Raw genomic sequence first — 25,834 nt, 5'->3', positions numbered from 1 at the left:
TTTGTTTATTATTCGTGCTGTACGGTTCTTTAACAACGTCAACAACATCGTAGAAAGGTAAGACGAATGAATCGACTCTCGCAACTCCGTTGAAATAGAACAAACGAAACTGCTACCTCGCTTCACCGCTAATTAGATCTCGAAAACTAGGTCGTGCCGTTGTAGTCCGTTGTTGAAGAACGAGGAAACAGGGTATGATTTTCCGCCGCGAAATTTTTCAGCGAATTTTCGCTCTGTTCTTACACTAATGCAGCGGATGAAGCTTTCAACTATGTTTGGAATTTCTCAAAGTAATGCGTATATACATATATATGTACATACATTACTTTCAGAAGTTCCAAACATATATGTATTAATATAATATAATTTATAATTCACAAAATATGGTACTTACAGAACATATATGCAAATATTATACATATGTCAAATCGTATTCGAATATTATGTTCTGTGAATATTATATTTTGTGAATTATAAAGTAAGATTTTGAAAACAAATGTGGAATCGACATCTCGTATCTATGCTAACCAGTTTTTGGTTCTGTATAAAAATGATTGGACTTTTCACTTTCTCTCTCTCTCTCTCTATCTCACACATTCTATTTCTATCTGAAACAAATATTTCTACGTGCGATAAAATATTAAAAATATACATCAAATGAGATTTTAATTATGTTTCGTAATAAATAGAATTCGGTGATTTTAGCAAGCTGACGCGAACGTAGCAGGCACGTGCGACACGTGTTGTGGCATTTGTAATGGAACGCATTTGTGCCATGGAAATTTCTCCGAGGGATGAGGCTTACTAATTCCACAGCATGTTTATTACAAGAGAATATTATTCAATCGATAGTTATCAATGGTATTGATTGATTTTATTAATTAGCATCCATTTCTATTTGTTGTTTTTCAATGTATTTAAGCTTTTCGGTACTTGCTTCATTAAACGTGGTAATTAAAATGTGACGATTAAAATTATCAGATTAAATCTTTCACCAAACACAAGCTTTAAATTTATTAAAACAACTATTCAATGTATATATACGTATTTAGAAATTCCGAAGTTTATTTTGTTTACAATATAATTATCAGATTAAATATCTTATTGAACACAAGCTTTAAATTTATTAAATTAACTATCCGATACATACACGCATTTACAGATTTCGAAGTTTATTTTAATTGCAATATAATTTAATTAACAACTTCATAAGTCTCATTTATATTATTAAATAACATTTCAGTTAAGTGTCTCTTTAAAGTTTTACTAGAGGAAATCGCTGTGGGAAGGGATTACCGCAGTTTCGGTCCCTGAAGCAATTAGGGTTAAAATAGTTAACTATCACATCGCGATCCAACCTGATACGATGACAAATGATAGTTTATAAAGTAGATAATGTAAAATTTGGACAATGCTCCAGCACTATTTTATTATTATTATTTACTTTAGTATTCATATCTATTGTACCAATTTCTTCATGCAACATACCAAAGAGATAATTAATAACCGATTAAAAATTATAAATTTCAAAGTGGAATTAATTAAAAATTATAAAATAGGGGTGCAAACCTTTGTGGTCTTGCGTATCGGAAACCATATTCTCTGTTGAAAAAATAGAATTTTTATTTTTGATTTTTTTATTCGTTTTGTTTTGTGATAAATGATACAATAAACTCCATTCGCACTGCGAGTTCTGTGAACATGTATCATTAGTGTTTATTGCGAATGCATGGGCTAACTGCAATTATTTCATGTATTTTAGAATATATTTTTTCGATAGGTGAATTAAATTGCATATGGTCGAGTTAATTCAATGCAATATTCTCTTTTTTGTAAGAGAGGGGAAAAAATATATTCTCTCGATAAAGCCTGCCACTACCGTCGACTCGAAAAATATATGTATTTTCCAACGTGTATACACGTTTTTAATCTCGCTTTTCTACTTTTCTTTCTGCCCCAGCAAAACTCTGGTTATCTTTGTAATACCTGGAAGTCAAGTATTTCTTGTATTTTCCATGTAATTTACATGTATTTTACATGGAAAAAGATGTTGTATGTATTTGTTATCGCGTAAATCTGTATGTATTTGTGTATGTATGTGTCGTATGTATTTGTTATCGCGTAGTATTTATATCTCTACATCGCATAGCGAAATTACTGGATCTATTTTTATCCTGCTTGTTATTGCATTTTCATTTAGTTGCCGACATCTTCCAATTCGAAACTGTCGTAAGGACCTGAACTTACGTCAGATATATACGTACATATATTACATTCTGTGCGTGACGATATACTATTTTTCTTGAGCTTTCTTAAAATATTAAGATTTGTTGAAATGTTTGTTTTAAGTAATTTGTAAATGTTTATTTTAAGTAATTTATTTTAAGTAATTGTATTATAGCGCTTAGAGAAAAGTGAATTTTCAACAGAAGAAATAATATTCGGGGAATAATATTAATTGTAAATTTTTTGGAAATAACATTTCAGTTTTTTGGGTATTAAATTACTTTTTCCAATCAGGATAAAATTTCAATTTGTACAAAAAAGTATTATATTATTTAATTATTTATTATTCGTTTAGTTTTTTATAAGTTCTCGTAAAACGTACTGCGCTCTCAGTTCAAAAATACGCTGCATAATGGAATGATTTCAAAATTTTATTAATGCGTGTATTTAATCGAATATTTTTGCTGCAGTAAATACAGTAATGATTATCGGCAAATTGTAACGGTAAAATTTGCAAATGGGTGGAAAGTCGATCGTCTTTAACGACATATATCATGTTGATCTCTCGATAAACTCGGTCGCGACATACGCTATCGATTGTAGCTTGCCGCAAATACGGCGCAGGCGTGATAGACTGGCAACAATTCCGCCATGTAAAACATCGAGCATTCTTGAAAATTGGAAAATGAAAAAACAGATTAAAAAGGGACCGTGTTACGCAATCGTGCCACAACCATTCCATGGTCAAAATTAAACTGGACCTGGAAACTGCATTCGGAATCAATTCGGCATCATCAAGGGAAATAATCAATCAGATTTTGAAATGTCACCAATAAGCTGTACACGTATACCAATTTTCACGGATATTTGCGTAAAAATATTTCGTTATTACCAAAATCAAACGCACAGTCTGAAATATTTTTTTTTATCATTGCTGTAATTGTTAGAAATTTAATTTCGTTTGACGTCTCTTCCCCTGGTATTTATTTTAAAGGACGCATATGAATATCCATAATGCAATCCTTTACCATCGAGAGAATACTTGCGTACGTGCGGGTGAATCGAGTTTTAATCCCGTTGCGTCAGTAAAACCCCTCTTTGCTGGGATTAATAATCACCGTGGTTGCATGCCTCAAAGCCGATTGATCGCATAACGCTACGCAGCTCCGACTAATGTCACCTGATAACCTATTTACAGCCTATTTCGCCTTTCTGCGGCACATTACTCCAGTGGTTAAAAAACGTAATCAAAAAGGAGATAAGGAGAATATCTGTTTATATTTAAGTAAATATATTTAATTAAGAATTATCTGCAGCTATTCACGATCTTTGGATGCTATCCTGATAATTTATTAAAAATCGACTGTTCCAGGAAAATAAAATGCTTCAAATTTTTCTTTGTTATAATAATTATTCAGTCTTATTTTGGTTTTGAAATGAGGAATAATTTAAATAGAAATAAATTTGAGATTATATTTTTTTATATATTATATACAAGAATGTGTAAGTTATTTCTAAAATAACGCAGTATATTTATTTCTACATATATTCGTATAGTGAAAAATCTCTGAAAAATCATTTAACTAAACATACAAAATAGGAAGTCGCAGATGTTTTTCAAATTCTGTTACTCTGTGCTTTTTCGTACTACAACATCCAGATCCTTCCTAAAAAAAAATCTGCAACGTGAATCAAGAGACAGCTACATATCGGTTGTATTCAAGCTAACAAAACAAACGAGGAGTTGACGTTTCAATTCATGTATGTACGTGTTTCCAAAGGGAAAACAAAATATGAGAAAAATAAGGATAATGTATAAATTCAATAAAAATAATCCAATGGCGATTAAAGCATCTGCGGCAGAAACGTGACAATATAGCAATTCACTGCGTGCCGTTGAATAAATAAAAGACATGGCATTCAATTATCGCGCTTCATAATTTCAGTAGGACAAATGAATAGGCCGCAGAGTGTCGGACGAACTTTTCGAATGCAAATCTGTCAACCATTCACTGCTTGACAATCCTTCGTTAAGAGAATCTCAGGATACGCGGAGGATACGCGAATATTGATATTCATATAATACTCATAAAATTCTTCTGTCTTTCTTTTTCCCCTTTTCTCCATACGTTTTAAAGTTCTTTCCAAATGCCGTATATTATTGATGAAGAGACGATCACCTTCTCTTCGCTCTCAAGGAGTCGTGAAAAATCTTTACAATTGATTCAACTTGCATTGCTTCCTACGAGTCTACGTCGTGGATGCTGATTGGTTTTACAATTTTTCCACGTCCACGACGTTTTCCCTTCTCGACCTCGACCTCGCCGTCAATGCATATCCGGTGCACCTTATTCGATTATGTTCCCCGCGCGTCTTCCAGCGTTATCACGTATAAAACTGACTAGTGCAATCCAATTATATCGTCATGACGGCCGCCGGCGTCAGGACAGATCCCACTCTGGACAGATTTTATTCAGCTTTGATACGTTACGAACGTCGCCGTCGCGCGTCGCGTCGTCGAGCTTTTATTCGAGCTGGTTTCAACCGGCTGTAAAAGATTACCGTATAAAGAAAGCGATATCGTATGATAGAAATTGAGATAGGAATCGAAGTGTTTATTTGCGCAGTTACACTCGCTGTATTTTAATTTTAATATAAAAAAATTAGTTTTTTAATTTGACTCTCCTCCAGTATATGCACTATTAAATTATGAAAAATATTCTATGTATAATAGATTTATTAAATATATACGTATGCAAATTGGTAGAATCGTAAATATGCATATATGTATTATTGATAGGTCGATGCATAAAAAACAAAAATCCGTATGTATACAAAAGGTCATCCAGTTAACATTCAAGAAATGTGAGCGAATTACAATATTTGTGAAATGGCTCATTCAGCTTATTGTACTCTTCATGTGATTATTCGTTGTATTCTTATTCTTATATTATTAATCTTTATGCAGTTAAAAACTATGACACACAGAAAACTAGGGAAATAAAAACGTAATAGTGAATAAGTCAATCACAGTAGAGACCGTAAGATAATAACATTATTATCACGTCTTATTGTTTAACTTCTTTTTGTATGCTATAACCTTTACAGTTTTAATATATTTTCCTGCGTGTTTTTATTTATTTATTATATTCGAGTCGTTTAATTAAATAATACTTTTAACGCTCTAATAAGCGATATGTTATTGCAAATGACTGTCGCGGTAAATAATAAGCGGAAATGGTGACATCGTTATTAGCCTGTTTTTTGCGCTCTCTCCAAGGGAAAAAGCACTCGATACTGATCCAATTAGACTCTACGATCTTTTCCGCTGACTCGGCTCGTCTCAGAGAGTAGAAATTTGCTGAAAGCTGGAGTCTAAAGTCACGTGGATATTGCGTCATAGTTAGCCACTTTGCTGAGGAATGATTACTCCCTTTCGAGCATCCTACGCCTTTTTACCTCGTGCATACCCTAGAGAGTGTGTAAAAGAAGGTTGCAAACTTAACTAATAATTCGCCTTTAAACATTAATACATAGTTCTGAGGTGTATAAAGAGAGAGATTAATTATCTTCTTTAAAAATTACTTCTCATACTTTTACCTCTATAAGATTAAATGAATTTCGATTTATTTTGCGATCGAAAATTTGTTATCTGTTTGAAGTTGCAATTTATAAAATATTCAATATATCATGTAAACACTGTAATGTAAAAAATAAAATGTTAATTTTAACTTAAAGACGTATAGTGGATTTTCTGAGACATGCAAAAATGTTAAAATTAACAAAACTAAATACATAACGCTCACTTGTAACTAAACAATATAAAAGTGACACTAGGGTATATAAGTAATAACTAGATTACAGTTGCTAAAACATAATATTTCAAATAACATCAAATAAAATAAAAACATAGTCGTTTAGGATGTAATCTTATATTTATGATCAACATTGATAATGACCGAATGTTCTAATCGAAACGTATGTTTTTATTTTATTTGATGTTATTTGAAATATCGTGTTTTAGCAACTGTAATCTAGCTATTGCTCATATACCCTAGTGTCACTTTTATATTGTTTAATTAAAATTAACATTTTATTTTTTACAGTGTAATAATTTTCTAATTATAATTAAATTAGATTCGGAGATTAAAATCGGTATTACACCAATTTTTATATTTTTGTCAAAAAAATGTTGATCTGAGATTATTAAGAATCACACCCATAGAAATTTTGATACAAATCTTCCGACTCGCATACTTAATGGAAAAATCGATATTTACTTCTGATGATATCAATGTAAATTTTAATATCTTGTAGCAATAACGTCGTGATAAGAATGATGCTCAGGGCAAATTTACGAAAATGTCATCATAAATTTACAATGCCGCTCGTACGTCTTCTCTTGCGAGGCGTCGCCTGACGTAGTTTGAGGTGGTAAGTGCTGAGGGTGGTACCAGCTATATCGCGGCTTCTAATTTCCACCGGCGACCTTGGACAAAGAAATCGTAAATTTCTCACGCCCACGAGTTTTACCTGGGCGTGGCAGACACGACGAGAAGAAACAGATAGAGACGGCCGAAGGGATTGGAGAATTGAAAGCTCTTCCATTTTCACGATATTCCAACGGATCATTTGTCCTCGAAATATTTCTTTGTTCCAAAAAATCTTACACGTTTTGTAGCTTTTTCATTCTCATTATTACAAAGTCATAAAAACGTTTCTTTTAATTCTGAATAGAAATATATCGTCGGAAAAGTTGCTCTCAGCAGAGAAAAAGCGTATTTCTTTAACCAGAAGAGTGAATTCTGTTTCCTGATTTTCTCGAATTTTTCTTTACGGTACAGAGTACGAATCGGCAAGTGAAGAATGTAATAATGTAAAAATTATTTACTAAGTTAGCATTAAAATATGACGCTTTTAATTTTTACTTTTACTAGACGAAAAACAATTAGAGTACGTCGTTTAGCGCATTAAAATTGTCATGTAGCTTTTAGATCTCAAATTTTGCTGTTAATTCTCATGATAAATTCCAATTGCATTTTAATTTTACAATGTATTTCCGACATAGTGATTGTAGCACAATCTGTATTTTGCGTACTGTTGTTGAGGAAAAAGTCCACGACCGTACCCTGTAATCAAAGCGCTTTCGCTTCGCCAAGTCAAAAGCAGTAAACACATTTCGTATCTTGGCACAGGTGCGCAAGAACTTTGGTACAAAGAAAAAAAATTTACTAAATCTAATACATATTTTTTTTTATAGTATTAAATAAACGTTTACTTACACTAAATAAATATTTACTCAATAAAAAAAGGCAGGTACATTAAATTAATGGTTCTTGTACTAAATACATATACAGGGTGTCCCTTTTTTGCCAATCACTTTTGTGTAGATAGAGCGAACTAAACTGAGTCGAAAAATCCTCTATCAGTTTGCAATTTTCGCAATAGTTAACAAGATATTAATTACTAAAAATTGCAAAATATTGATCTTGAATAATTTTTTACTCAAATACTATCAACTTTACAGAAAAACTACGACAGACAAAAATTATTTATTTTCTTCTCATAAAGTTTTGAGAATTTTTTCAGAATTTTTTATCAACTTTTTAGTACTGTATTTTCTTATTTTTATCAACATGAGAAAATACGATATTAAAAAGTTCTGGAAAAATTCTGAAAAAATTCTCAGAACTTTATGAGAAGAAAATAAATAATTTTTGTCTCTTGTAGTTTTTCTGTAAAGTTGATAGTATTTGAGTAAAAAATTATTCAAGACCAATATTTTGCAATTTTTAGTAATTAATATCTTGTTAACTATTGCGAAAATTGCAAAATGGTAGAGGACTTTTCGACTCAGTTTAGTCCACTCTATCTACACAAAAGTGATTGGCAAAAAAGGTCGGGACACCCTATATATTTAGTAAATATTTACTTAGAACTATTCAAACATTATATTTTTATTACCAAAGTCAAACACATTTGATTAATTCCTTTGTCACAGGATGGACCATGAGGAAACGTGGTGCCGGCTGGTTGTAGACGAACGGTCGGCCACGCTTGCACCCCATCGTCGGTCGTCGTTGTTGACGAGTTCCCGGTACGTCCAATTCCGAAGCAAGCGGCAGGTGTCGCACATAATAGCAGACACGAGCTTGATAGGTGCGATAATCGGGGGTGGCTCGGTCGTTGCCGCCGCCGGGCCGGCGATGCGACGATGAGCTCGCCGAGGGTGTTGCTACCCCTCCACACCCGACCAAAGGTGAGACAATCTTAAAACTTTCGGTTGTATATTGCTGATCTTACACGCGTCTATTTCTTCTTTTCTTTTTTATTAATTGGGAAGATTTTAATTTGATATTTAATTTTTAATTATCTTTTTGTCATTTAAACACGACATTTTTTTAAATATTAGGTGAGTGTAAAAATTCGTGCCCAATTCATTATTTAAAATTCAAACAGCTGTTATTTTTGTTAAAAATAAAATAAAATCTAAATCTTACTCTATCTGATGAGAGAATTTAAGAATCTGTTTTTTTAACATATTCAGAATTTTTTAAATTATATTTTTTTAAATTATGATAATTTTGATGGAGCAATCAAAGTCAAAATATTTCTTTTATTTAATTCAACTCACTAATGAAAAATCGTAGGGACATTTTTTAAAAACGATTTTACAGGGAAAACTTTAAAAAGCTTTAAGCTTTTACATTAGAAATTAAAAAAATTTGCAAATTTTTCTTGGACATGTGACAGGTCCACAAAGTGAAGAAAAAAATTTCCCATTTTGTTTAACTCGTAGTTTTCTATATGTAAAAATTACAAAACTCACACAAATTCAAAAAATATAGTAACCATTTGAAAGTAGAGATTTCAAGCTTTAAAACCTTTTTTTTAAATTTAAATTTTGTTTATTTTTAACAAAATTGCAGCTGTTTGAACTTTGAATTAAATAAATTGAGCACGAATTTTCGCAATAGAAGTATTTTCTTAAAAAAAAAAAGGATTAATGAATTGACAATCTACTACGCAAAATCACTCTGTTCTTAAATATTTTTCATCTCTTAAATTGATTTTCCTGATTGAAAAATGTCATATGTTTTAAAAGTTAAATTATATTCGAATAAGTTCGAATAAATTTCTAGTTTGAGAGATAAGCATTTCTAATATTGATACGTTAAATAGTTAAAAGAGATATATTATATTTTTGTGAAAACAAAATTATCCCCTCGAATAAGTCATTATTTTTTATTTTATTTGGCATATAGAGGGGCTACCTTGTGTAACATAAAACATCACGTTTATTATACATCAAACTTTAATTCGAGCAATCTCGAGATATTATTGACATGGCAATACATGGTATATATCTTATTGATTTATTTATTTTTTCGATTTTTACGTAATAAGGGGAAAGTAACGAAACGTATAATCACGAGTGCGAAAATATTGGTATATACGCGAAGTAATATTGCTTCTTCTTCGTGCCTAGCGAGCGTTACATTGCGAAACTCGACAAACAGAATGCAGAAGAACGTTGTTATTGCGAATGATGACGGTTTCGTGCCTAAGTCTCTCACCTTTATGTCCCGACAGCCCCGTGTAATAGCAAGGCCGGGTAGTCTCGAAAACTGCATCAATCAGGCCGAGCGACGAGGAGCGGCAGGCGGTTCAAGGCCGAAACTATCCGCGTGGCCATGGACCACGAGACGAGGAACGGAACCGGCAGCAACGACAACGAGGAGTACACCAATATTTACTTCATCGTCGGCGACCGCAGGGAGACGGCCACTTATAAGGCAAACCAGGTCACGGACATGGAACTCAAGGGTGAGTGGGAAAGTTTTATTACCTCGCTGGTGAAAAGTTTCATCGATTTTTCTGTCGTTCTCGAACAAACTTTTTTATTTATTTAACGCAGCGTCCGCGAAATATTCGTGCGTGGTGAGAAAGTACACACATGTGTTGTGCGCGGTGGGAACGTTCAACTAGTTTTCATAAAATCGTCGTCTATATTGGCGAAAATAAAACAGAATTCTAGATTAATTGCAAGTTATATTAATGTTTTCATAAAATCAAATCGCTTGAAATATCCATTTTTATAAAGACATTTTTATTAGAAAATTTAATATGGAAATACTTTCACATATTTATTAATATATACATTTAAAATTATGCAGGAGTTTTAGGAGAGGTTGTTAGCAAATGGTGTAACTTTTTAATATGAATATAGTAATAATTTATATCAGGAACGGTAGCGATAAAAATTTGTAATTACGTCACGATAACAATTTTGTTATGAAAAAGTACTATAAGCTAACAATATTCGTTGTATGCGTAAAAATATTATAAACTTGTTAATATAAGTTCTTAAGTTGGATATTAATGGCTAATTAAAACATTTAGAAGATAACGATTTTTTTCAAGACTCAAGATTATTATTCTTATGCTATCCATATTAGATATCCATATTAAATGCTATCCATATAATCAACGCTTAAGAATTTTTATCGTCATTAAAGTTCCATAAATCTAGATATGAATACGATAAGAACGTGTTACTTATTCAAGAGTATTCAATTTATCAGCGATCCAACTGAATTGCAAGAGAAAGAAGGATTAACGCGAAAGTTAGCCGTCCATTAATCTTTCGACAAGAAAAATATTTTATCCTAGCCGAATATCTCACACCAAGGCAAATATCCTATTCTGTCCTACACGTCTTGAACTTTTCACTCGAGCTTCATGACCACGCGAAAGTATACTCGGCGGATAAAAGTGTGAGAAGCTTCTTCCCGTCAATGGTGTATCGGAAGGCAAGCGAATATTTGACGTTCGTCAAATAAAAAGATTTAATCAATTATCGATTGTGACGCGACATGACGCGACACGCGAGCCAGCCAATCCTGCGGACGATATGTTCGCTTTACGCTTTCGCCTGTCGCCCGATATGAAAGCTTTCTCTTCGAAGCATTACCAAAATTATGTTTGCACACACTTCACCTTCGTACCGTGACCTATCGACCGAACCGCCGCGCCTCGTCTCGCCTCGCCTCGCCTCGTCGCGCCGTTTCTCTCTGCTATGCTCGGTCGAGTGGCCGACCGAACCGGCGCGGCGCCCCTTACGACCCCCTCGTCTGTAGAGGGTAAAATGACATGAGCACGCACTTGTGCCGCAACTTGTCCCAACTCTTTCAACCCTCTCACTGTTAGGATAATTTTCTCGATTTTGAGGCAAGCGACGACGATCTCGAGAGCGTACAGAGCAGCTAGATTGCATTTTTTCTATCCTTCTCGACCGTTAATACTTAGCTCATATTTGACCTAATTTTAACTTCTTTTCCATCTTGTTTTTCTTTCTCTTTCCTCTTTCTTCGGTTGATATAGGTTTTCTCTTTCCGCCACTTTATAGCATACCATATTTTATTATATCATGGACTTTATGCGCTGGCTGCAATGCGTATTATACTTTATAATATATTATACATTGTACTTTTATTATACCTTTCGTTATTACTGCGGTGCGCATCAAAATTTTATTTACACAGCAACACAAATTTCTCATTTAGCTTTCGGGTAATTTGAAGCATTGTTTAATTAACCATTGCGTGATTCGTGTTATCTTATTTCATTATTTATCTATGACATTATAACACTCAACAAATGTAAAAATGTGCTCGAAACAAAAAATTCTTCTAAGTAATTTTTATAGAATCTTAATGAAATTTCAATTACTCTGCAATTTGAATTATTTTTAACAACAAAGCTTTTGCATTTATACAAAATGCAATTTAGTAATCTAATTAAGTCGTTTAAACTTAGATTAATCGATGATGCGTTAATTAGTTATACATATCGTTCCAGTTAGAAATCAACGTATTATTGTAATAAAATATTTCAATTTTTGAACTCGGTCAGTAATTATCTCCTTGTGTCTATAAGTGCTATTACTATCGGGTAATTATTATATAGTAAAATAGTATGATTACGGTCAATGATATGGTATGCGAATTTAACGGTATGTTACTTACGTGAGACTACATTAGTTAATTAAAATCTAATGCAATTACAACAGGTATACAACCTTGTACGCCTGTTAAGAGAAAACGGCTTTGTCAGCAATGATGTTACCAGGGACGTTACACGACAGTACAAAGTCATACCACAACATAGACAAGTCTCGTAAACGGGGCCTTATCGCACAGGGTGATCTCCGATCTGTTGCGTTGTCCTAAAGCCGAGAGCTTTCCGATCCCTTTAACTTTCCTGTTTAACGCTTGAGAGGATCGCACGTTAGGCTAACCCATGATTTTTCTCTGAAAGTTTCTGCTCGTCAGTCAAGATTGATGATGTATATAAAAATAACAAACGTATCAAATTTGCATTGCTAAAAATAATAAATTTTTTCCCGTTCTATCATGGATAAAATAGATCGGATGGTTCAGTAAAGCTATAGCTTATTGGGCGAATTCAACATTTATAATTAAACAAATTTGATGGTTCAACAAAGAAATTATATCTGTAAGTAATTATCAGTACGCTAATTCAACTAATTCTTCTGTAATGGAAATTGCTAATATAACAAATTTTCTTCATTTTTCATCATATTTTTTTCTGTGATTCATTGTACTAATATTAAAAACATTAAAAACCGCCGTTCTAAAAAGAAAGGTGATTATTTCGATCAATAGATTAAGAGATCCCCAAGAAAGTACAATTATATACATCTGTTCACATGAATACATCTATCCATTTATTTTATTAAATTTTAATGTTGATGTCTGGAAAGTTAACCCTCGTAGGACATACTGGGTCTTTCGTGACCCGTGCCATTTCTAATAGTTCTTATTTCTCATATACCTGTGAACATGGCCCTATGCCCCCCCCCCCCATGAGAAAAAACTTTGTGATGGGAGGAATATAGGGAAACAACGGTGACAAGAAATCTCTATGTGTTGTCGAGTAGCACGGTCGCAAAATTGCGTAATGACATATTCAGATGCTCAAATAATTGCATTTTTTTGCATCTGGCTCCTGTAATATTTTTTTGCGTAAACTATGATATCTGTACAAAAACATCCTACAATGATTTTTTTTGGTACATATATAGCAAAGTTACAATTTTTATACTGAATTATTTTCTTTTTCCAGTGCAGAAAGTAATATCCATAATTTTTCTAAACATTTGTTCCAATGTTTGCATAGCAGGATAATTTAGTAGAGACCTTAAAGAATATGTGTGAATTTTTACGGAATTTTTCGAGCACTTTAAGAGCCGTAAAATCGAGTCGGACATGAATGACCCATGTGTGTCGTCCAAAGATACCAAAAATAAGTGTGTCCTACGAGGATTAAGCTCGTTTGTATCAATTTCAATATTACTTTCAAGAATGTAACATTACGTTAATTATCTTTTCAACCTTGTGTTTCCAAGATTATTACATGCCATCATTGTTACGACCGTTGTTATGATGGTCTTATCCTTTTCTCCACAGGACACTGTAGGCTCTCACGTTTTTCCATCCAGATAAACTGGCCATGGAATACTCCCATGACCCATGGAATACTCGGCTAGTCGTTCTCGTACCCTCGTCACTTCCACTTAACTAAAAAGCCTTTTAACGAGGCCGACTCCGCGAAAAATGTGCCGTGAGGATGCCACGCAACCGATCGATATCTCGTCACGAGGGCTCAGGATCGAAGCTCTGCTTTTCGCCGGGAATGAGAATTTCTCGACGCCTTACGAAGTACAGAAAATACACGCGTCTCTTCTGATACGGGAACGAGGCTTTTCCGATAATTATTCATCGAGCTATGCCGGCAAACGTAGACGGCACCACAAGGAAAAAAGACGATGTTATAACGGAGAGAAAAAGACGGATGTTATAACGGTATTTGTATAAAAATGAAGAAAAGTTTTCGTTTTGAAACTTTTTGTTTTTCGGCACGTGAAAAACGTTTGTGTAAAACAGACTTTTTGTAGTAGTTTTGTAATTTCGCGAAGGGTTGTTAAAGTAGAACTGGCCAAACCGGAAAATCATTGAATGCCCGACTGTGGGTGCAGCCCTAAATGTCTCGCTGATGTTTTAGGTGGCGGCCGGCCACATTGCCCGACACGTGAACGACCGCTTTCAACCGTTTTATTGATCATAAGCGGAATTGCACGTCCCTCGGGCCTATTTTTGTACTCTCCGGGAAAGAACGTAAACGATTGCAAAGAGAAAAAATAATATGCTGCAAGCGACAGATTGGAGAAGTTCAAATAATTGGAGAAAAAATTTTTTCAGCGTTGTTTTCGCTAGAAAATTCTTACCTCGGACTATTAATTAATTTTATTTAAACAGTTTTGTTATATGTAGTTTAATATTAATTTCTATACAACAATATAAGTTAAATTAAAATTTAACCAAGTTTATTTTTCTATATTTTACATATATCTATACTTTTTTTTTTACTTACATAATCTAAATTTTTGTTTTCCATTACTTTCTTAAAAAAATAAAATTTTTTTTCTCTTTCTCTGTATTCTCTTAATTGTTCCGTATACAACAAAGCAAAAAAACAATATTATACAAGACATGTCGTCCAATGCATAAAAGATGATCTCTACTTTATCATGAACTTAACAAAGATAATAAATATGCACGCGTTTTTATCATTGTGACTCTGATTACAAAGCCAATAATGTCGTTTCTGTACTTGTCTTTTTTTTCTTCTATCGTGCCTCTAATAATTATACAACGTTACTTCGAGAAATCGCGTTTTTCTTGGAGATAGTCATCTTATTGGTCCTCGGAATCTTGCAACGCATTCGTCTTCTCGTTATGTTGTAATCAATTTGTCTTATGCTATTTCTTTTAATGTTTTTGCTGTCATTGTAAACTTATCGGGCCGTTTTGCTACGTCATGAGCAAGCTTTTGTTATCATGATATCTCATTATCCGAGACGAGAAATTAATATCTGATGCCGTCATTATACGCTCTCGTTACAACGAGATTGTTGTTGCAATGTGAAGTCGACATTCCGGCGCGTCTCTCTGTGACGCAAATAAAATGCGGACAACCTCAAAATCACATTGCTATATGTGTGTGTGGGGGGGGGGGGGTAATAATTCTCGTTGCCTTTTCATAGACAATTCAATTTACTTTTATTTTTTTCTCGTAATATAAATGTAATGTGTTTCGAGAAAATTCTGTTTAATGCGAGAAACGTAATAACACAACTTTCCATTCTATATTTGAAAAAATTCCAATTATGCTTTTATTTAGAGAAATTGCTCGAAACCAATTCCTCTTCAATTTTCGAGTCTCTCCTTAGTCTCTTGTGAAGGTTTCAAGCGAAGCTTGAACGTGTAACGAGGTGCATTTACGCATTTACCTAATGCAATACACGGCCTCTACACATATAGACATAAATATCGATCGATAGGCTGAGGCTCTAACACGCTTGTGACCCCACCTGCCATCTAATCAAGCCATGTCTCGAACATCCCTTACATCCTCTATTACCTGCCAAGTTGCGCAAAAGATCCCCGATATTGACAATTTCTCCTTTATTTTTAAATAATATGCGTACAGTATTAGAAATTGCAATTATAACAGTGCTAATATTGTGCCGTAGATTGCTTTGAATAGACAGAGAGATAGAGATAGAAATATCGTTTAATTAATTTAATTATTGAAATAAAAATTAATTAAGAAATATAAATATAAGAATAAAAAGAAAATTGTTATAGTAAAGTTCACCTGCATGAAAAAGAATATAAAAATAAGCTTTTGAGAAAGATGAGATATACAGTTCAATTATATGAATATTCCTTTGTATCTTTACAACTCTACTCTGCCTGCAAATAACGGTGCCTAACTGAAGAATCGTTATTTTCGCTCTTCGAATCTTGAATATAAAAATAAGATTCTTATCGAGTGCTGTCTGTTTTTATTGATTTAACAATCTTGTTGGAAGCGGGAAGTTTATGGTAGCACTACGAATAAGTCAGCTACGTTGCGACACGATTTATTCTGCCCTAAATAGGCTTTAAATCGATTTGTTTCTATCACTGTCGAAATCTTGAAAAAAACTTCCTGTCGAGAAATATTCTTCTTTCGAAAACGAGCTTTACGAGTGGAAGAAATGTTTTCTTTTTTTTTGTCAACATATTGGTTTGTTAGACTCGTGTATTATCGTTGATTCACGATGCATAAATAAAATTATACAGTTTAATTATGACGAGAAAGACGGAATGAAGAATTGTGGTTATTATAAAAAATTGTCAAATTTGAACGAAGAAAATAGAGCTAATTGACAGAAATTAAAGTTGAAAGAAAAATACATTATTTTTATTTTATCGTGTGTTACAATTTATATTCGCGTTTAAATATGGGATAAATTTTGAATACCATTCATGCGTTTACTGATAAATTGTTCTTTATTTTATTCGCGAATAAAATTTCCTTCTTCCTTCGTTATTCATAAATATGTCAATTCGTTTTGAAACGCATCAACGTCATTTCGCCGCATTTTATTTGCGAGAAACTTCTGAGAATTTTCCATCGTTGTCGTCGAGATCCGACTCCGGAACAAGGTTCCGGACGAAATCCCGGAAATCGAGTGCCCCGGAATTATCGGCGGCGGAACCGCTTCCGGGATTCGCTTCCGGAATGCACGAGATGGAATACGGATTCGCCGCGCGGCATGACACCCATTTACAGGAATCACCTCCGCAATCAGGCGTGTCGGAAACTCAATTTTTTTGCTGTTGAAAGTTACATTTATTACGCAAACGATTAGAAACAATATTGCATCTCTACATTGCAAAATTTATTGATTTACTGCTTTATTTACTCGCGACAACATTATTAGCAAAGATTCGAATATTATCGTGGTGTATTTAATTTATATTGATGCAACTTTTGGAATTACAATTCCAAATTCGATAATACAGGCTTTATATTTGCATAATTATTAATAATAATTTGAGTGATACACCATAGATATAATTAAAATCGTATTAACAATTTCTATCAATTATGAATTAAGTATGTTAGATTTTATCTAAAAAATTATAAACGATTTCTATATTTTACATATATATGTTATAATAATTAATATGATTTCTAATTATTTTTAATATTTGTTCCCTTTGTCTTCTTTTATATATTTGTACACTGAGAGAAAAGATTTTGTTATAAGAACAAATCAAGGGAAAGCAAATGTAATATTTGTTAAAAAAACAATCGATTTATTACGACTGCAAATTAATTCGTCAATGTAACAAATAATCAATAGTATCGCTAGCAAATAAGAGGCTCATATATATATAAAAGTCGTAGACGGTTGCAGGATCTCAAATCGCAAGAAATTGATTAATTCTAGTCAAGTATTCTCCCTATATTTGACTGTGCTTGGTCGGTTTCCTACAACTTAAGACTCCACGATCATCTACGAATTCTATGTAAACGAGCTAAAGTCTATCCAAAAGATAGGTTAGATTCTATATAGTTTGTTTCTGTTACTAATAATTGATTGGTATAGCAGACTAGCAGCAATCACAACAATATAATTTGTTGTTACATATTTATCGATCACCGGTTGAAGATACTGGTGGCTTGCTAAATTAACAAAAACTTTTCTCTCAGTGTATATATAAACATGTAACATATGTATATACATATGTTATATATTTTGATAGTCATTGTAAAGATTGTATGCAAGAGACTTTTGAAGAGCACATAAGCTTAAGGAGGTTGTAAGGGTATAATACACACATATTACTATTTACGCTTTAAACAAACTACATACATGTGAAAGTTGTGTTAATAACATTCTGCTTTTATTGAGCAACACATTTTTATAGATTATTTATTTGATTTGTTATTAGTTTCATTGTTATAAACAAAAATTGTTAAAATAAAAAAAAATAAGAAAAATCTAAATATTTTTATATAAATATATTAAGTACTAAACATGACTTATGCAAAGTTTCATTGAGATTCACCATTAGTTTATGACAAATAACAAATTTTATTTATTTACTGAACAATTAATGTCTGCATCTCAAGATAACTTTACAAAAATATTATTGAATTCCTAGAGTATTTATATAAAAAAATTGAGATTTTTATCATTATTTTATAATACATTTTCATATATTTATATTAGAGTACAAATTAAAAAAATATTATTATTTATTTAAATAACTTTTGATCCAACTGTCTCTATTTTTTTGTATTATTATTAAATGCAATTTAGAATAGTCTGTATTTTTTTCAAGTAATTCTTAACATATTGCATTTGCCGTACAACCTCTTTAAAGAAGATATCTTTTAAAGTGAATTTTTGTTTGATGAAAATTAAATTTTGTACGAAAATATTTTATTTTATGTCCCTTATTGCGTAAGGAGAATCACACTTTCCTTTTAGTTGTATTATAAATATTTTAATTTCCCGAGGAATTTTAATGGATTTCTAGATAAAATACGTCGTTTTGAACGAAGTTTTTCGCGAGTTTCTGATTTCATTGGACGTGTACGTAGCGGTGGATCTCTACGACGTCGCTAACGACGCGACGCCGTCTCGAACGAACGCCTTCCGACGGCGATAGCGCGTCCTACACCTCGCCCCAATGATATTGGCCTCAACAAAATAATGAATAAATTGAGCGTGGGTCACAATAAAAATATAATCGTCCGCCGTACGTTCATGATTCACGATTCATTATCCTATTATTGTCAATGGACGGCTAGAAGATAGCTACCCCCACCGATCTCCCCGTCACCCTTCCTTCACGTACGTATATATGCGCACGGTTATATATGCTTCATTTCGCTTTGCATCGTGCGAATCTGATAGCATTTCGTTGCGTGTAAACTGACAATAAAACCCAACGCAACGACTGGACCATTCTGTTTCCTTAACGAGTTTCATGTATCCGTGCCTCGCTAATACGTCGAGTTTCATAAATTCGGACGCGGTGGTGAACGAAGAAAAGATTTTAATTACATTTTATAAGAGAAAATTCATTAATTTAACGAAGATAATTAAAACAACAACAAAGATCTCGTTATGAGATGCAACGCGATATTCATCGGGATTCTCATATAGTACGCACCTCGCCAGTGATAGGAATTTTATAAAACATTTACAAAGTTTTTGACGTATGTAAATAAAAGGAATAATTGTGGGGCTTTCATTCGAAATTGCTGCTTTATTTCGACATATGGACGGAACTCGATTACACTACTAGCTTTGACAAACGGATATTTAATTTAGCTGTTAATCAAACCGCGCTCTTTCTGACGCAGAGGAACCATACAGATATATTCAAATATGATTTTCAGCGAACAAATTTTCGTCAGACTTTTTGTAGCGCTTTTCATTGCAAATAACGATAATATATTACTGAAGTATTTATATACGTATAACGTACATATTTAATAATTAAATTAATTAAATTACATGAATTAAATCATAATTGTAGCGCTTGGATTTCTTATACATTATGAAAAAAATGTTTATGAAAGTTGATCGCGTGAAAACGAAATACGTCCATTAATCTAGTTAAATCAAACTTGAAATAAATGACCAAAAGTTTAATTTACATTATCAAATGACACGTCTCCTCTGAGGTGAGCGACATGGAATTACATAAATGCGAGTTTTATTTTAGTTTGAAGTTAGCATTAATAATAAATTATGAAACTTGTGAAAGTATTCCATGAGAAGAGCGTATAAATTATTTCGCATATTTTTCATCATGTTGAATATATTCTGCACGGCAATATTTATCATTAAAACGAATTTTATTTTCGCGCAGAGAATGTGTGTTCCATATTTTATTTTACCTCTTGTAATTTATGTCGCTTCTATAACTCTACAAACCTTGATTCCGGATTTTTTTTTTGCTCCCAAGACATCCTTAATCTCCTTTTCAGAAGCACTCTTCGGCTCAAAGCCTATTGACACTGTGTATGTGCGATCAGGTCTAATTGCGACACGGTACGTGATTCGGAGACGGCCAATCATCGTCGCCCTGAATTACGGAGGGTGCTTAAAGTGCTCGATATATCGCGCCGCGCCGTCGCGCGTCGGCCACACCGACCGCTCCTTAAGGCTGATCAGTCGAGCGTTTGCTTGACAAACGATCGCGCATGCCGCGTTCGATGAAAGTTTTGCTCGCGAATTCTTATAACTCGCCAACCAACCCCCAGCGATCTCTCTCCTGCGCGACCTTTACACCGCGCTCGGTGAGTCTAATTTAAGACTCATCCGTTCAACCTTTCGACGCTCGAGGTGCTTCGCGGTTTGCTAAGTGGCTTGAATTTCTCTAACTCTCTAATGGAGGAGGGCGATACACACTGTAGAGAGACACGCTATAGACAATTGTTCCAGAAATATCCATTATATATCGTTAGGAAATATCGATACTTGTCGTTCTTATGCATGAGCATACCGAAAGGATTAACCTTTATTCAAGAAACATGTACTCGTCGGACTGTTTATAAAGTTTAAACAAAAATTACTTTTTAAGGCTTAATCCTGATATAGTCGTCTCTTTTATCGACTAAACTTTTATCGACAATAATTTTTATGTCTCTCTCTCTCTCGTAATTTCTTTTTTCTTTTTACAGATTTGAAAATCCTTTTCCAGAATCAATATAGATTAACTTTAGTCCCGACTTAATTTAATCTTTATTCTATTCTAATTCTTAGAATTATAGAATTTTTTTCTTAGAATTTACCCTGAAAATATAATAGTCGTCGGACTATATTATATTTCGAAGAATTTTAATGTAAATATCTCTCATTCATTAATAAAACTATAATAAAGTATAAAATAAGTTTAATTAACTTTACTGAAGTGCATGGTAAAAATCTTTAAAATATTGTATTGTACCACAACTATCATATTTTCAGGGTCAATTTTAAAAGAAAATTCTCTCTGTGCAGGAAAAGATAAAAAATAAATTAAACCAAAAATTACAGTTAAATCTACAATGGTAGAAACGGGTATTAGACGTATCTAATCGATACGAAAATGTGTGCGTGAGATGTTATTGATGTTACAGTAATGTGTAGTGTAGTAATGTGTCAATGACACTTAAACCGTACGTTTAAGCTCTATTCAATCGATAAACAGAGATGACTTTAGGATCCCCTTAATTTCCAAGTTCACGCGATATTATTATTTAAGCCTTTGATTTTATAAAAATAATACGCATCTGTGCGTGCGTATGCAGAATATTTTTACGTATGATGTGCCCTTTTCGTATAGAAAAATAAAAACTCTGCAATGTTTGTATTAGAAAAATAGCCCGTCAACGCCTACCTGCCTATATTTTTAAATGCGAAACTCCAGTATTATTATCCGTGATATTTACGGATCGCGAAAGTTCTCCCAGTTTTATAACGCCGGCAAAAACGCGCAGACAAGTCCACGATAAGTTTTTGCGACCAGTGTGAACGCAAAACTTTTTATTTTATTTATTCGCGTAATCCGCACACATTTATGGGTCCTCATTGTGGTAGATATTTCACGGGAGTAAGAGACTTATTTGGGATATCTCGGCTTAACCTCCGAGATGAAGTTCCTCCGAGGTAAATTCCGGAATTATGATGAAGGGGTTGCCGTTAATCCTGGCTTTTTGTTTTTTGCGACTTGCGCGATGCGCCATTACTTGAGGGTTGTTGCAAAAAAGCAAATATGCTGATAATTATTACTTTATAGTACCGTGTGAGAAATAAATTATTTTTTTTAACAAGGAACGAGATGTACTGTTGTGTTAGTAATTATTTGTATTATTTTAAGCCGAATAGTTTGATATTTATATATATACACAGAATAGTTTGATATTATATATACCAAAGCCGTGCATAATAACAATGTTGTCTTTATTTCTTTTTCTTTTTTTTTTAAGATATACCTTACTCGGAGCTGCAACTGGGAATTTAGCATTCTGTAAATGAAAAGTTTTATCATGTCTGCATGGATTCAACAAGCTGAAGCCCGATAACGAAAGGTTCTGATTTTTGCATATCAAATGGACATATTTCCATGTCTCTTCAAAGCAAGGATATCTTTTTATTTGTATGAACTGTGTATTGGTTTTCCTCCAATAAAAGAATCGCGGTATTTACGAGAAAAATATGGTGCGGTAACCCGATTAAAGTGGCGCAAGCAATAGTGACCAATAAACACTTGTACATAGAGATCGATATTTCGATTCATCATGTATCTTTCCTGGAAGAGAGGATTAAAAAAAAATGGAAATATTCAGTTTCACGTTGCACGCTCGATTTCGGACGACTTTTTTTTCACCGCAGAAATATGTTCAGCCTTACCCTTTTCTTTTCATCCTCTTCACTTTTGTCAGAAATTTGTTGCCGAACATTTATTCACTTGCTCCTCTCCCGTACGACTCTCGACATCATGATTATACGTAAGAAAATCCGCGGCATCGTCATATATTCTTGGTAGGGAAAAGGGAAAAAAAGTGAAACCTCAACTTTTTCAGTGAATATTTTTTTCTCGATCAATGTCTACTTCCATTAAGTTTGAATGAAGTTGAGTAATGATAGGATGTTTCACTTTCGAGTCATCAATTTCACGATCAATAGCCTGATGTTATTCAATTTGATGAAAAACGTGATTTTTTAGCTTTACATTGAATTTTTAGCGACTTTGAATATTCAAAGAGTGAAAAGTTACAACACGGTTTTGAATTTAAGATTTAAACAATGAACTACTCATACGAGATTGAGTAATTGATATACGTATTCAAAAGTTTTAATATTATTACATCCTTAAAAATTATACGACGTAATAATTTTAAAATTACGAAAGGAATTATTATATTTAATTAAAATTTATACGTTGATATTAATTATGTACCGAGAGAGAGGGAAAGAGAAAAATGAGGGAAAAGCTCCATAAATCTTCGGATCATGTACGTATTGTGTACGCGATTAATCAAGGATTTCAAATGTTCTACGTCAGGAATCTCGCGTATTCGAACTTATTTGAGTAATACAAGTATTGAAATATCTTCAAGCCAATTTCCAAGCTTTTCCACGCGCGTGGGAGATATTCCATCCCGCTTCAGATTCCAAGTACATTATCATGTAAATCGTAAGCACGGTCGGTGAACAAACTCGAGAGAAGAAGGAGCTGGACCGGGTCGGCGCCATAACGCCCATGAGACGCGGACGAAAATTTGATGGTTTGGTACTCGTAAAGGTTTAAGTACTCTGAAAAAAAGTGAACGCGTGTGCATGCGATTGTTGTAATCGCACTTGCTATACGGGGTGCTCGAGCGTTTTTACGGCGGAACGGATCGCCAACTGACGTGAATATTATGGACCGGAACGTAATTGAGCGAACGACATTAGTGAATCGGTTGTGCAACTGCATTGGCAAAGTTCAATCAGTTTTTTGTTACGTATTATATCGGTGTAAAATAAAAAGCTACTAAAAATAAAAAATTTAATTACTTTTTACATGTTATTTTATATGTCAAGCAAAAAAATGAAACCCCCAGCCAATATTCTTTTTTCTCTTTCTCTCTTTTGCGATTCTTTTTTTTTATTAAACAATATACGGGGTTGATACACAATATTTGCTTTTACTGTATTTCATTGTACTGTAACATTTCCGCCGTTTATAATAGTTAAATTCGATAGACGCTGAACAAATGTTTACAAATATATGTACCACGCAAATATCGTTATTTTAACTATTACTTTATGTATTATGTGAAATCATGAAATTTGTTTTATTGTTTTATCATATTGCTACGTATTTTAATGACCCGTGATCAAAGTGAAATTATGCAGCAATTTTATCCCTACCGTATAGAAGTATTATACTGTATTTCAGAAATAGCTCCACTTGCGCGTGAAGTGAATGCTTATGAATTTGGAAAAAAGCTTTTCTAAAGAGTGGAAAATCGTATATAAAAATATCCAAAGCTAATAAAAGATCTGCTTTATTTTATTTATTTTATTCGATTATATTGCGACGATTTGCGCGTGCACGAGCAGAAAGCTCAATACATTGCATTGCGAGAAATCTGAAACGGTGCTATATGGACGCTGTACTGACGCATTGAAAAGGGAAAATCATGCGGCGTGTGTCAATGGAATCTTTTTAATTTATTTGTTTTTAAATCTTTTTAATTAAACCTCGCAAATTCCATTGACACACGGCATACGCGTTAAAAAAAACCGTCAAATTCTAGGTGGGTGAGATTCACAATAAATCTCGTTGCGCCTCTCGCGTATTGTGTTGTAAATGCGGCTCGCTGCCGCGCTGTTGCCGCCTCGGCAAACGATTCTAGGTTCAATTAGCGTCTCGAATTCGTGCGTGGGTGTGGTGGACACGCGTTGTATTTATGCTATGCGTTCTGACATTCCTCGCACTGTTAGCTATAATTCCGATAAATCAAATGTGGCTCGACTGACGTGGTTTGCGACTATCAACATGTCATGGTATTTTCCACATCCGCGAGTATCAATTCATATATGTACAACATAGATCTCTGAGAAAATATGTCCTAAAGATGTCCAGAGGATGTTCTAAAGGGGACGTTCTACGTTGAAAAAGAGTTTGATAATAGCCACTAATATTGAGTGAAGCCGTAAATATTAAGTAAACTAATTTCAATCAAATATTCGATTACGTATATACGATATAAAATAATTTTATTTTTCTATATATAAATAATAGTTATTATTACTAAATGGTTGATTACGCATTATTATGTTTTGTAGTACTTGCTAAATATTTAGAAAAGTAAAATTATTTGTATTATATTTATCAAACATTTAATTGAAATTATTTCACTTGACATTTGGTAACTATTACTACATTCTTTTTTCAGTGATCCGAAGAACACATTCCCAGGAGGTCTTCTCTTTCGTAAATTGTGCAGCTCGGATGAAGACATTACGTTAAAATGTCATGATATATTCCTACGCTTGCTAATATCACTATGTTATAATGGGAAGTCTAGTAAATAATTATTATTATTGTTATCTTCTACTAGTTCTATTCTACTTTTATTTACAATGAACAGATAACGTGAGTTTCAGTAGCGCAGTGGATGAACATGGACCTTTTGAATCCTTTGCAAATTTACTGTTGAATAAAATATAATTAACCCATATTTCGCAGGCGCTGAATACAGCTCGCCTATTTCAATTCGCGAAGCGTGATGAGTTTGATTGCACTTTGTACCACTAAAAATAAAAACCGAAGTTTGATGACGATGATAGCTCTCGCCGTGGACGCGAATCTCTTTTCCCAGTTCTGGCGGTGAAATTCTGACGAAAATAGCCGCGTTCCCTCGTAAAGGTCGCACATAAAACTGAACGAATGCGTGACAACGTTCCACTAGGTGTTTCATTTCAACTTCGATTCAGATAAATTGTGAAACACTATGATTTCTCATGTTTCATTGCTCGAATTCCGTTCTCTCGCCGTTTCCTTGGTCGAGACAAGCGCAACGTGGAAAACGCATTCTTGAAATATTTTTATTCTATTTCAAGGCGTGCACGTCAGTCAGGGGGTAAACTGAAAAGTGCGAGACTCTTTATAAATGATCGCGCCAGGTTTCG

General features: G+C 33.5%; 1 protein-coding gene across 3 annotated transcripts in view; it reads left to right on the top strand.

Moving 5' to 3' along the window:
* The window catches only part of LOC108764279 (uncharacterized), a 134,356-nt gene that overhangs the window by 96,270 nt on the left and 12,252 nt on the right, over positions 1-25,834 (top strand). For all 3 annotated transcript variants that reach the window (XM_018512428.1, XM_018512429.1, XM_018512430.1), the window contains 2 exons: positions 8,228-8,485; positions 9,820-10,053. In XM_018512428.1, the coding sequence (XP_018367930.1) occupies positions 9,921-10,053 (133 nt within the window). In that variant the 5' untranslated portion in view covers positions 8,228-8,485; positions 9,820-9,920. The remainder of the gene's footprint in view (positions 1-8,227; positions 8,486-9,819; positions 10,054-25,834) is intronic.

Source organism: Trachymyrmex cornetzi, unplaced genomic scaffold (assembly GCF_001594075.2).
Source record: "Trachymyrmex cornetzi isolate Tcor2-1 unplaced genomic scaffold, Tcor1.1 scaffold406, whole genome shotgun sequence".
In the NCBI taxonomy this organism is placed as follows: domain Eukaryota; kingdom Metazoa; phylum Arthropoda; class Insecta; order Hymenoptera; family Formicidae; genus Trachymyrmex; species Trachymyrmex cornetzi.
The sequence above is the reverse complement of the archived record's forward strand: the minus strand, read 5'-3'. Positions and strand labels throughout refer to the sequence as shown.